Here is a 15,000-nt window from a genome sequence, read left to right on the forward strand (position 1 = left end):
CCCAGAGAGCTTTTATTTCCGATTGTTGGATTTCAGACCAAATGGTGTTAAAGACCCATAAAATAACTTCAAAGTATACAAAGGACAATTGACTGCAATTCTACACCACTGCAGTGTAATATTGACAACTTGTGACCATTGTTTGGCCCTGACCCTGTGAGGATTCATGAACAGTCTGAGTTGTGGGGGCACTGTTTACCCAGACATGCTCTAGACTGGGTGGGGAGCAATCTGAAGTTCCTCTTCTGGCTTTTCCTCTTCAAGGGTGAGAAATATTCTAATGCCTTGAAGTTGTTTTGGAATTTTTTTTTTATTCCATTTTTTTTCTCCGTTTAGCAAAAGTGTCTTGTTTTTGTAGTTAGGATTTTGCTTTTGATCTGTGTAGTATTAATGAACTGCCTGTCTATTTGGAGTAGATTTTGATATTGACTGACAGTTCTGCTGGTATGACAATTGTATTGACAGGTCAGCAGATCAGACAGAAAGGGTCTTCCGCCAAGTATACAATTACTCGGTTGGATATATATGAAGCTCACATGATCCTCTTCGAGATTTGTCAATTAAGATTTTTTTATTCATAGCTGTCGTTATGTAATTTTGAAGTAATCTGTACTTATTGCCATGCAGTAGGTTTTAATTTGACTGCAAAGGAGTACTTAGCTTTATCATTTGATTTATGTTGAGATGTATTAGATTATTTTCTCATATACTGGATACCTCAAAATGATTGATGGTAAAAAATGGAAACCCAAGAAAAAAGGGGCTTGTTAAATTGGTGTACCACTTGTCTGATTCATTGTGCAAATACTTGATGATTCCTGTTTTTGATATAGGAAGGACTTTTTTACCAATCATTTTCCTCATATTGTCACTGTGAAAGTGTGTATCACCCATTTCCCCAGTGTTAAAGAATATTTTATGTCGTCAATTTAAACTTTCAAGATGGTTATCAAGTTTTCATGGGACAAACAAGCATCAGGATATATGTGTATTCCTTTTTGATTCAATCCTTCATATTGAGACGAAATAAGGCTCTTCAAATTAATAGTAGTATTTATGGCCGCAAGAAATTTGCCCTAGTGCGTCAGTGACATTTAATCATGGGCATTGGGATATACATGTAATACAAGTTGCCATCCTCAAATATGAAAAAGCTTTAGAATACACAAATGCATTAAATGGCAACTATTCATTTTACAAACAATTTAACTATGTTGACAAACTTAGCTAGGGTTAAACTGTCTTGTATAAAGCTATAATTAATGTGTTTTTGTTGAGGTAAAAACCCTTTATATTATTAATGTGTTTTTCATTTATCAGGGAAGTGAAATTATATAGTGAGTTTCTTTTCCAGTTTTTTGTAGCACAGTTCCCTAAGGCATGAATTAGAGGATGCTATCGCAAGGAAGAGAACTCTTGGTTCCTGCAGCATCAGCCGCAGAGTTGATGCTGAATTTTGATTTTTTTTTTAAAGAATTTCGTTAAATAACCGCTCTTTATTAGTGTATGGTAATTATTTTATGGAGAGCTAATTTCCAGCTAACTAATTACAATGCAAACATTTCTTTTTGCCAATGATTTTATGTTCTTATAGCAATAAACCCAATTAATAAGGAGTAGTTTGATAACTCCTGTGGTACAATTATCTGAGAGGGGATAAAGGATGGATGGATTTTTCACTTGGTACGCCATGGCAATTTCTACTTTCTGTTTTGTTGACGGACATTAACGAGCCAATTTGATTAATTGTCATCAGCATTATCAACAAACTAAGTCTGTCTAGGCTCTTTAGTGTGCTGAATTTTAATTAACTGAGTTGGCATACATTAGGCATATGACAGTCACATTACAACTGGTCATTGAACTAGTTTTACAAACACTTATTAATTTAATTTAAGACTTTAAAGCTGTTCAAGCTGTTGGAAAGAGGTGTTTTTAAAATTTAATTCTTATAGCTGGGATTTTTCTTCTTGTAATTAAAAAAAAAGGGAAAATTCAATATTGTTGAATTTCATGTGATTTCATGCAGACATTGGGTAATACTTTGATATGAATTACATTTGTATTCATTGTTTTATTAATTTTATGGTAAAAAAAAAAAGAATTGTCAATTTTTATTATCAATAAAGTTTGAGATTGTTAAACAGAATGAACATTCCAAATCTGCTGACACCCAAGTTTCATATGAAATGTAAAACTTGAAGTCTTCTTCATGTTGATTTCTTTGGAACTCTTATAAGCCGCAGAAATGATAATTCCAGGATGTATTTCAATATCTTTCTAATATTGTTTATACTGTCATGGAAATGACAATCTCCTACGCACATTCAGGGACAATTTTGAAATCAGTGTTGTTTAGAAGCCACAGAAAGATCAAAACAAGGCGGCCCATTGTTCATTGGTAACATTTTTTATGTCAATGAGTAGAGATGGTTTATTCCTTGTGAATTGTCAACACAAGACACTCTTGTAGACGGTAAGGTGTAGAATAATTTATTTTTTTTTATTTGAAAATATGTAAATGAGGTCCTGTCAGGGCCCTCTATCTCTCATCAATGTACTCGCTGACAGACTTTTGATCTACATGATAATACACATTCAAGCATTTCACCTATCACTCATCCGAATCCGCAGATCATTCACAAACTTTGGCTGCGACTTAATGTTCCAGGATATATTTTTTTTTGAATGAGAAGTTGTAAATTTTGAGGGATTGTAAACCACGGCCCTTGTTGACAGGTCTGTACATTGGAATTCTGATTCCACATCAAAGATTTTTCTTACTAACACCTGGTTGACCCTTTCTTTTGACACTGAAGAAGTTTGGGAGGGAAAAAAAAAGGGGGGGGGGGAGATTTCATTGGGGTTTTATATCTGTTTTTTTGTAGACCAGTTTTTTGATCAAGTGGAAGCTTATAAAGCTTTATGCAAGTGCAGTGTGTATGTAGTCAGAATAGATAGCTATGTAGATTTTCACAGGTGAAACTTTGGGCCACAGTTTACTGAAACAATCTGGCCGATTGGGTCGAGTTACAACAAGCGCATGGTAGAAATACCCTCCAAAGAATGGGATCACAGGCTATAACTCTGGTTTCTCTTTTTTCATTTGGAAAGAAATATATGTTTTATGAATGGTGTCAGGTTTTACGCTTCGCTTTGCTTTTCCCGTTCTTCAGAGAAAGTGTAGAAAGTGGAAGAATTTCTGAAATTTGTAATGAGAGGGGTTTTTAAAGTGACACTAAAATTTAGATTTGTTTTCTACTGCAAAACTTTCATGATCTAAAGCCTCACTTTTTTTGAAAGAAAATCTTGCAGATGAAAAAATAATTACATAACAGCATCGTTTACATCCTTCGCTGCATGCTTCAATGGAAACTTGGTAAATCAGTTTAATAAAAATCTCATTATAAATGATAGATCTGGTGATATCCAGAAACAACAATATTTAATATAATTTCAAAGTATTTGGCAATGGAAGGTAATGATCCAGGTGTGGAAATCCAGATTGCTGACTGCAGGTGGCTTTTTTGTAATTCCATATATATTATTAGCATTCCCCACGTTATGATGGGGAACTTTCCCATTCCAACCGCAAGAGCTAATTTAGAAATAAAAATGCACACAATGTGCATTGAAAAAAGACATTTGATTTATATTGGTGTCATCTTCAAAGTCCAGCGATTTTCAATACTGGAAGCATATTTCTATCTATTTCTGATCCTATTTTGAGGGAGGAATGGTTGATTTGGGTGAAATATTGATACCAATTTATCATCGCTCTTCTCAGTCGTCGCAGTAAAGCAGACTGAACCTTTGTCAGGGGTAGAATAGCACTCGGACTTCTCTCTGTAAAGTTTATTGGAAATTGACAGTCTGAGAAATTTACAGGTGGAAGTTATGATATTATTGAATTAACTTTTTGTTGTTCGTTTTTGTAATCAATATGCTTAGTGAAGCGTTATCGATGATGCAGGACCATTAGTGAATTGTTTTATTACTCGGCATTTTTTCTGTATTGTATTACCAGCGTATTTTACAAACTAATTTTCAACATAAAGACTATAAATTGAGATAAGAAAATGACAATATCCGTGACTCAACATTTACTTGTGCATTTGATTTTAGAATTATCCATACAATATATCCATCATATCTGGAACTTAAGAGCTAGCATATGGGACTTTCCACGGGATTTGTCGTAAAACCGAAAGCATTAATCCCCGAAACACTTTAATCCTATCTTTGTTACATGTAAATATTTCGAGTGGCTTGCACATAAAATTCACGTCAAAATGTTCTTTTGTTGACTGAAGTGTTCATATTTCATTTTAAATTAATTCTGCCTCTCGTAGTATGAATGATGGAATATTTGTATGAACCAATATTACATCAATGCAAGCTCTTGAGTGAAAAATCAAAAGCCCCTTCTGTACTTTGGTTCAATACTTAGCATGGAAGGGTGCATGTTTATTGCAATGTACAAACACGCACAAACACAATTAAATACATCTGATAGGGCCAAATATCAGGCTGAAAGTCAGGGCCTTTTAGGCTGAATTTCCTTCAGGAAAAATAGGGTTTCATTTCTGCCCCATATATTAAAAGGATAAAATATAATCTTGACCTTATGCCATAATTAGCCACTTCAAAGAATTATCATTATGGACACTAAGTCAGGTTGAATTTCATAGTTTGAATAATGCATATTAATGCATAACTTGAGTTATACCATTAGTTGAAATAATGTATTTATAAAGCCAAGGAAAATTGCATGTGAAACAGCAGTTTTAATAAAGGGTGAAAATGCATGTTGATTTCACATAAAATGTTAATAAACTTTCCAGGGATTGTAATGTTCAGGAATTTAGATGTTGCCACATATTTCATTTATAAAATCTGGTATGTGCATTGTATGGATGCACCAATTAAGTCAAGAACAAAAAATTAAGAAAAGTTTTGAATCCATTCCAGATCGTTGAAGCCGAAGTCTCAAGGAAGCCCAGTAACCAGTGGAGGAGGGGGCCCCCACAATGGACCTCTGGAACAGCCCCACCTGAGCAACCACCTCTCCAGGATCAATCAGGTCAGAGAAACTTCCTCTATAACCTGTAATTACCTATATGATTAAAGTTTTATGTTTGAGGAGGTAAAAAATCTATGCTGCTGTTGTGCACTATGCTCTCGATTGAATAGGTATTTACTGTATACATGCAGAATTGCAATTTCCTCTCAATTTTTGAAATGATGCTTTTTATCTGTTCACAGTAATAGCAATTGTGGTTTATAAAAAGAACTATCTAATGAAAGTCATATCTGACATGATCTGTTTGAATTCTAGAGGAAAAGGGGAAAAAATTAATCATAAATCTTTGTCTCATGTCCTCTTTTTTAAGGGTAGCTTTTATCTGTTATGTGAGTAGACACAGACTTGCACATTAGCACACAGACAGTATGATAGATTTCCTGTTTCAAAGTGATTGAGAAGCTTGTCTCTCGAATCATTGTCTTCAGCTGTAATGATTATGTCACCCACAAATTGAGGGACAGCCCTTGGATTAAGATGATCTTGTAGTGTGGAGTTGTATGGAAGTCGCTGCAGTGCTGCATAATGTGTTCCCCAGTGTGCTACGTACTTCATGAAATTAACGGGATTGTATATCAAAGGATGCTCGGAGAATCCAAAAGGAACAGTAACACAAGAAAATTGAAAACGGTTAATTGATGGAGAAATCTGATTACAAAATTTGTCTGTTCTAAGGATAATTAATGTTTGAAATATTGGATTTAGATTTGTAGTTAATGTTACAACAAGCTGGGAATTGCTATTGAAGACAAAGAATACACACAAAAAATTTAGGACAGTCTAAATATTTGTGTTTGGATTTACTTTTAGGAACAATTTGTACAATATATGCTGGAATTTGCCATTTTCATGTTAAATGTATACACTCTATGTATTTACTGAAATTGTGATTCATAAAATTTAGAGGGCTATTGAAAAGAGAGTGAAAAAGTTACAAGTCCTATTTTCTCCTTAAAGGCCGGAATACTGAGCAGCACAATCAAAGAAAAACGGTGGATAATTATAGAAAATGAAATAAATCCATTGTACTGAATGCAATGTGCTATTTCCTGATGATTTTGTCACGAATAATTAACCCTTTTTTTCTGCCCAGTTTGGGATGTAAAGACTTCAAACACGTTATTAAATTCACATGTGTGCACAATCAAAATCGCTAGGCATTTAGTGGGACTTTACATGAATGTTGCCCATAGATGGTCCATGGGAGAGGGGGTGATTTGCAGATTAGAGGAAATTGTTGTGTTTTTGAATTCAATGTTGCTGCAGCAATCTTCCGTGTTCTTGTCGCATTAATTCTCTTGAAGCTGCTGCTTGCCGTTTGTCCTTCTGATGGGTAATTATCCTCCGATTAAAGTAATTATACTCGTGGAAATATTGGAAATTTATTTTTATTTTTTTAAGCTAATCATAATCTTTCAAGGGAAGCATAAATACTATTTTGACAGATATTCTTATTTAGAGCAGTAATTGTGATTTGTTGAAGTACTTGGACGTACCTTATATGCACTAACTGTGTATACTTTAGAACTACTTTAGCATGGAAATATTGAAAGACAATGTAAAATAAGAATCATTCCACAAGGATGGAAATATGATAGGAATATGATGCCATAATGTCATCCCAAACAGAGGGCATTATATGAGAAATAAAGAGATGAAATCCCTGTTGAGTTGACCTTTGTTAGGCCTACATGGCCATGTTTACTGCAATCTAGATACAGACTTGAGCAAATCCCCCTTTTAATATGTACTCTAACACGCAATTATTATGATTTTTTGGTCTGTGGCTTTACATTGTCAGATTCAGAGATTGACACTCGCAGATTTGTTTACAGTTAATTGTTATTAAGTTTAAATGTGTTGACTTGTTATTGTCCTGGTAAAAGTACAGGGTATAAGGGGACAGCAGAACTCATCTTGGTACTCTACGAGGAGTTCAAACATCGAGCCTATACATAATGAAGACACCGACTTTCTCATTCAGGGCCATTGTGTAAAGGTTCTAATATTCAATTATCTAATGGCACAGTATTCTGTCAAAATATTGATACAAGCCATAGATGGAATTCAAAAGCATTATAAATAGGAAAGAAGATGTGTGGTAATCGTACAGTTAATGACCCGGCCAAGGTTTAGGCTTCACGCAGATGTAAGTTAGCAGCATTTAAAACAGTTACGATATCATTATACACTGGAATAATGCAAATCAACTTACTGTAGGCCGTTGATCAATGACAAAATTTATTGTGATAAATATTTTTTGCATTTATAAGATGAGTAGAGAACAGCCTTAGTCCTGTATGGTAGTAAGGGTCTTGATTGATTACTTGGTTCCGAGACGGAAAGTTAAAAGCTCTGTAAAGTATCACAGGCCGATTTGGATCAATTTTCGCAGTATACTTAACTACTTAATAGGAAAGTAATATTGGTTACACTGTTACAGATATTGGATCGGAAATGTTCACCTCCGTCAGAATCCGAGCATTTTTATTGCGCCTTTCTAATGTTCTTTTTGTGTGATCCATAAATGTTCATTCGGATGACTCGTCTATGTCTTTCTTTAGATAGGAGAGTTACTGTATTACATTGCGTAGAATAACAGCATTGATTTAAATAGGACTACGACCGACTGTTGTCTAAGTCAGACCGTGCGTACGGCCCATTTAACGTGCTCTCTCTGATACCTGACAGCAGTCCAGGTGCGTTCTCGTGTCTCAGGTATTTAAATGTCTGTTCTGATACACATGGCGAATATTGTCAGCTGAAGAACTTCAGGTATAAGGTCCATATCTGTGCGGAGAACTTATCTGCAACTTCTGTGATATTGGGAAGCTTCAGTACACATTGTGCGCCTATAAGCAGTGCTTCCTGTGCATTTTGTGACAATTACAGGTGTGTTGGACAGAGGTGTGTAATTTCTGAAGTGGACAAGTAGTTCTAAAAGGCCCCACAGACAAATTGGAGAGATGTAGCGGTGGCATTAAGACACTGCATGGCTAGTGCTAGAGGTGTGGGGTTCTTTACCTGAGCTTTAGAGTTTGTGTAGACAAGGAATATTTGGTGTGTGATAGGTGATACCTATTCAACGGAGTAAGAGTGAAAAAATATCTGCAGGGATGAGGAAATCTATTAAAGTGATCAAAAATTGAATTTTTTTTGTTTGGGATTTTCATCAAATTGACAAGTTTATTCACCTCCCAAGTAATGAAGAACAGAGGAAATGATCTGAGCTGGGAGAATTGATTTATTATTTCTGAGATGCGTCCTTATATGAAAACCAGACCTGGAGCTATGTACAAATAAGAAGTGATTTTTTTAAAAGGAAAGTCTGTGTTGGGTCAGTTTATTTTTTTTGAAGTGGTGTTGATTCAAAGCTATAGTGAACACCAAGAAAGGATTGAGATTGAACATAATTCATGAATGTTAAACAGAGGTCTACTTTTGGTGGAGATGTATTATAGTAGGTAAGGGTTAAAGATAAACATAATTGTGTAATTATTCAACAGCAAACAAACAATTTTTCTTTTTTCATTTTTTTTCTTCGAAATTCATTTCTCAGGAAATAACTTGTAGGATTGCAGTGGTAATTTTTTAAATGTTTATTTTAGAGTTTTATTGCCCACATTTGTTTAGAGAAAAATTGTTGACGTTAATTTTGAGACTAAAATATTCTTTGTGAAGTGAGGTGCAACTTCACATTAAGAAAATTGTCAAATGTGACTCATGTTGGCCCTTTGATGTTATATATCATGAAGGCAAGATTATTTTTTACAGTCGAAAAGCACTGACGGCAATGTATATTTACAACTCTTCAAGTGATATGGTACTTATAGTTTCATTCAGAAGTGCCTGGAATGATCAAATTTTTCTCACACCTCTAGTTTCCTGTTTTTATGAATGAATTTTGTAAATTGGTAGTTAAAGGGGAGAAAAATAAGCGGTGGTAGAAGGATCAATCGCATGATGCTCGTTGACTGAGAAAGAAACTGACAAGTGGCATCCAAACCATGTCATTTTGTGGTCGTCGCACGAAAGTTAAAAAGTCTTCATATTGGTGAAAAATTAGAGGAATCGTGTCGGACGCATTGTTGTTATGTAATTGATCTGTGCAGGGTCTAGGTGAAGTTTTTACATAATCGCGTTTCAGATTCTTGTGTCCATGCATATAATGAAGTAGGGTTGTCTATAATGAATGCCAAGGGGCATGCAGGAATGGTTTCGTTGTAAATGTGAAAAAGTTTATGAATGAACTTGGTCACCTTTCAGACATTTTTTTTTTTGTTAAGGGACCAGGCCAAACCTCCGATATTGCATACTTGCGGGAGATCACAATGGAGGGATGTCCACTTATGAATTGAGGGGGAGGGACATGGTTGGTAGCCGACAAAGAAATTATTTTTAATAGAAAGGGCAATGTACACTGATGCTTTATAAGGATTGTTAGTCATCTTTCCTGACCATGTCTTAATTTGTATTTTCAAAGGATATTTAGGTTTGGAAAACATCGCTGAAAGCTTGTAAGCAAGATCGTCTTTGTAACATACTATCGGGCAAAGCTCGGGAGATGAAGTTACTATAGCTGGAGACATTTTTAAAAGGCATTCAGACCTCATTTGTCAGGCAAATGTAGATAAAGACTTTCTTTATTGGTTCTATTACATAAAAGGACTGGTCATTATCCTAGTTGGACTCATCGGAATGGCTTCTGTTCGGGGTTGGATTTTTTTCGCTCATTTATTTCTTGAATTTAGACATGGACATTTAAGCAAAATTTTATCCACAGGTTGCCTAATTTGATGTTTTATTAAGTTATATTTGAGTGTCAGAGGAGTGCTAATTGTCAGGGGAAAAATCAAGGTTAAAGCATTCTCTGATATATGTACAGCCTTGATACACGACTTAAAAAATGAGAAGTTTTTAATATAGATGGAAATGTATAGCAATTGTGGTAAATGTCAACAAATAAAAGTGACAGGGAGTTGATTAACCTTTCCAAGTCATGAAAACCACATGCTTTATTTACCAATTTAATAAAACACACAGCTACCGAAATAATATTAATACATTCCATTAGTATTAGTGAAGGGCAATTTGTTTATTGTTGGTATATATAGAGGCCTATAGTGTGCCATGAATTGCAGTGATGTAATTAATAATATAATGGATTGATTGGTTCTCAATAGGCAATAGCTCTGTGCACAGTGTCACTGGCCCCTTGTGGGGGCAATAAGCAGTCATTATCTGGATCACCCCCTTGTTTTATTTCTCTCGCCCAGTGCCTTTTTGTTTAGCACCCTAGCTGAAAAACAGGACAGAGAAAGCCCTCATTATCCAGGAGATTTGTTTAGAAAACAACAGGGGGTCAAAAAAGTCAATTGTTGCAGGAGGAATTCTTGTTGATCACTTTGTGTGGGTCTGGTACCAGGTGTGACTTTGAGTGACTTAATTACAGGTAGCAACTTTCAGGTATAACAAATGCACAGTCAGTTTTCATGGGGTGGGGTGGTCCCTCTGCCAAAAGTAGGATTTTCCATTGAAGACCAAAGTCAGACCCACTGATCGTTAGAACTGTTAATTAGCCCAGAAAGTAAGGAGCAAAAAAAAAAAAAAAAAATGACAGGATTGTTAGCGAATCAGAACCAGAAGTGTTATGATTGGATTCAGTTTGTAATTGAATGGTAAGAAAAGTTTCTGTTTTGATTGAAAAAGTTTTGATTTATTGCTTAGCAAATTGATTGGCTTATTTCTAAATGAATATACATGAATATTTTAACTACTACATGCAAGAGAGTTGGGAGGTAATTTATTATCATATCAAAGCTTTTTTTAACATTGAACTTGTCAGTTCATTTGCAAAGGAATGTTGTAACATGGAGGAGTTTGTTTAATATATTGAAGGGTTTAAGGAAGTGATCAGGTTGGGAAAATATTTTTATAACTCTGATTACGGCTCATACCTGAATTAGTTCTTAGCAGGAAAAGGATGTCCCTGCAATAAATACAGCAAATATTTAGACTATGGTTGACCAGAATGACTTTCATCTAAAGGATACTAGTATGAGGGGCTGATAAGATTTGTCAAACTGTTTGTTTTAGTAGTGAGATAAGCAGTGTAATGATGCTTAAGACCCTCCGTTTATTGTAGTCGAGTATAGTGATTCTCTCGGAGTCATGAAATCTGCTCTCTTGTGTGTCCTATGTGTTATCAGGTCAGTGTTAAACAAACTATAGCGGGATCAGGTTTCCCAGCCCTTTGATGATGGAGACCTGAGTTACTTACTGGTCTGGTGGTTTATGATGTAACGACCCCTTATTAATGCACCCCGGAGACTCCACTGTAATTAGACTGCAAGGTGGCTGTAATAATTCTGCTTGGTTCAGAATCCTTTAGGAGGTTCACTTGCTGCCTCACACAGCCAGTAAAAAGAGGTCATTATTAATTTTAAGCAGTCTTTGGGAATCTAGCTGAGTTAAAAGGGAGCACCATGTTTTAATTCAGTGGTGTCTCAGATACTAGCTCTTTATCAAACTGGTTGTCAGCAGAGTAGATAGTGAAAGTTCCCTGTACCGTACTACCAGCATTATACCCAAAGGTGATCATGACAGCAATTGGAGGTAGTTATAGCAGAGTTTGGAATCCGATGAAGTGATACGCCCAGTGGATTGCCAGGGTTTTTAGGCGAAATATCCGCGGTGGAGGTAGGGTGGCAGGGTTCATCCTTTTGTTAATAACAAGCTGATAACAAATTTAATTTCTCTTTTATTTCCCTGATAACCACTGTCTTCAGGGACCACAGCTGACAACGCTATCCACAAATACTAAATCTATTGGCCATTTTTCGCACCTGGCAGGTATAAAAGCTAACCAAGCATGTTGGGACTTTATTCTGTCCAGAAATTTATTGGGACACATACATGTTTTATAGATCTTTTCTGAAAAATAATTTCATTCAGGTTTGATCATCTAAAGAGTTAGACACCTTAGATAAGTTTATAAAAATAGGCTTGGCTTTTTTTCCCCAACTACAAGCCATTTGTGATAAGTTTGTAAATTATGAATGAAGATTGGAAAAGAGAAAAGACAGGAAATAAAAAACTCTGTTTATAAATGTTAAGGGATGATGGAGTGAAGTGTTGTGTTCAAGGTGTTAGCTTACAGTTCTACAGCATAACATCAAAATTGATTTACATTCTACAACAGCTAAAGCAGTGTACAAGCAATAAAAGCTGTCAAAAAGTTACCAAACCTTCAATAAATAATAAGGGACCCTCCTCTTTGATCTTCGAGACCATGACACAACTAATGCACTTAATGGGAAGTAAAGCTGACAAGGGATAGAAGTTAATATCTATTATGTACTGCGGGTTATTGTGATTCCTGAACTGTCCTGCTATGTGTAATGTATGGGCCATCTATAGTGAAGATATCCGACCAATCAAAACATAGCTTTAGGGGGCTATACTAGTAAGCGGCTAGATAGATGATGTCTTCATTGAGATCAGTAGTATACGACCCCGGGTCTTTGATCTGAGAGTGGGGCCTGACACTCAAGTCGAGATCAGAAACATTTCATGTGCACAAATGCATATTAATATATCCATTACAGCGGCAGGAAATGGTGCATATAATAATTTCTGCAATGTGTTAAAATTCAAGAGGTTTATGTTGTGATGTGGGGATCAAGTTACACCTATATTGCCCGGTACATGGAATCAGTGTTTTATTATATATTGCTTCAGTGGTATTGAAGATTGGCAGTTCAGTGTGGAGAGACTGACGATGAAGGTGGTATTCTGAAGTGATGGAGTACTTTTATATTGTTACGGAGGATTAATACATGGAGTGTTCTCCCCTTTATCAGAGGTTTTTGATACTCATACACATGTTCTTATATTGGTCATTGGAGACTTGTAATTTTTTTTTTGTTCTGATCGATCCATCTTATCTTTATGGAAAATTTCATTAATGTTATCATGAAAAGGAACAAGTTTCATGCCATGACCTACCCTCCCAGACAAACTTTCATGCCTCAGTGATACTGCTCTTTTGAAATCAAATTTGGCATAATATGAATATAATTGAAAGGGTCTGTTACAATTTCTTTTGTAGTCTGATACCATAACTGTAGATATGTATTTGTTTGATGACCGTTTTGACGATTGGCCTTATCTTTACAGATGCTAGCACAGCAGCGGGCCAGTGCTTCAGGAACAAAGTCATTCCCTGAAAACTTATCCCAGGTTATGGAGCACTCCATGATGTATCCGGGATCTCCTCACTCTGTGACGCCCAGTCAAGTCCGACAGCAGAATATGCATTCAAACTCTATACACAGTGCCGAAATGGGACATTATAATCCTCCTATGCAAGCAGGCCACAGTCCCTACCACGCGCAGCAGTACCCTCGCGGTGTGCACACCTCCCCCCATAATTACCCCAACCAGCCCTATAGTGCTCAACATGTGACCCCCGGGTCTCCTTATCGGGGACAACCCACAGGAACAGTGTATCATATGAACCAGTATCCGGACCCGGTGCAAAGTCCTCAGTATTCACATCTACAGTATTCAGTGACGGGAACTCAGTATGGCTCCCCTGTGATGAATTACTCTGTGCCTTCCTCCCCCATGTCTCCTGTGCCCCACCACGCACGAGCGATGTCGCCCCCTCAAGTGATGTCTCCCCCTCATGCAATGTCACCACCCCCATTTTCTAGAGTCTCCTCCCCGGGGTCAGTTTCCAGCCAGCAGTCAGCAGCGGCTTCTTTTTTTGCACGGTAAGTCTTTAATATTTATTTTCTAACCCATACTCTTTGTATTAACACAAAAATTATCTCACAGATCATAGGCTATAATTGGTTTAAAAATTCTAAAAAAAAAAAAAAATTAAAAAGAAAATTAAATAACTGTTGTATTTTTAGGGGTAAAATTTATAATTTCACTTTAAGAAAATTTAGTGTGAGAATATTTCTAAAGTTTATGATGAGAAATAGCTATGGGATTTTCTCTGTGTCTTTTATAAGGAGTTAGACAGACACCTTGTGAATGGGAAACTTGTTAGTTGCATATATATCTCTGTAGCCTACATCTGAATGTGAGGTAGTGTACATATTTGATCTGGTCTACTGGACAAAAGTGTACCAGAAAGAAACTTTAAGGTTCACAAAAAGTAAGGAAAATGTCAAAATTGATAATTGATTAGCATGTAGGTGTGTGGAATTCAGTGTTTGAACTCCTTTTCTTTCAAAAGTTTCTTTGCTCAGAGAACTTCAAATATTTCTTCAATGATTCACTTGAGAGAGTCTTTCATTCAGAATACTTTCGCTGTTTATGCAAGAATTAACAGACCAGTGTTAGGATATCCAGTGTTTCTCACCTTTTAACAGTTTGATTAGGAGGATAGGTAGCAAGGATTAGAGGGTAGATAGTATTTATCAGGCACTTTTGTTATGGCTGATTGATACAAGTGCTGACAAATCACCCCCTGATTAAAATCTGATAATCCTGTTCTCACCTTGTCCGGCCTCAATGACCTAAAGTCAAGAAAATGTCAAATCTACAGGTGTGAAATACCAGAGGAGGTGTCCATCAGCGATCGTCCATAAAGCATAATCTGGTTAAGGGAAATTGGCTGTGGTGATGGTATCTAATCACACACAAATCTCCCAATAATAGGTGTCAAAACTCCTTTTTCTGTTCCAATTCATTTGGTGCTGTTTTCTCTTGTGAGGAAAATGTCAGTGTGAAGAATCTCGTTTAAATTGCTTTGTCAATGTTGCTGACAAAAGAAGAAGAAAATAGGGGGAAAAAAGATTCAAGAATCTGAGTCTTTTGGTGCACTGCTGCAGAGAAAAAAAAGCGAGTAGAAATGAGGAAATTTGTCAAAATGGTTCTTGCAGATTCATGTCATGATTAAA

The 15,000-nt window shown here is 36.1% G+C and overlaps 1 protein-coding gene across 5 annotated transcripts in view; it reads left to right on the plus strand.

Moving 5' to 3' along the window:
* LOC128175940 (kinesin-like protein KIF26B) overlaps positions 1-15,000 on the plus strand; it is an 89,955-nt gene that overhangs the window by 47,388 nt on the left and 27,567 nt on the right. For all 5 annotated transcript variants that reach the window (XM_052841858.1, XM_052841857.1, XM_052841859.1 and 2 more), the window contains 2 exons: positions 4,972-5,083; positions 13,262-13,860. In XM_052841858.1, coding sequence (XP_052697818.1) covers positions 4,972-5,083; positions 13,262-13,860 — 711 coding nt within the window. The remainder of the gene's footprint in view (positions 1-4,971; positions 5,084-13,261; positions 13,861-15,000) is intronic.

Source organism: Crassostrea angulata, chromosome 3 (assembly GCF_025612915.1).
Source record: "Crassostrea angulata isolate pt1a10 chromosome 3, ASM2561291v2, whole genome shotgun sequence".
Taxonomy (NCBI): Eukaryota; Metazoa; Mollusca; class Bivalvia; order Ostreida; family Ostreidae; genus Magallana; species Magallana angulata.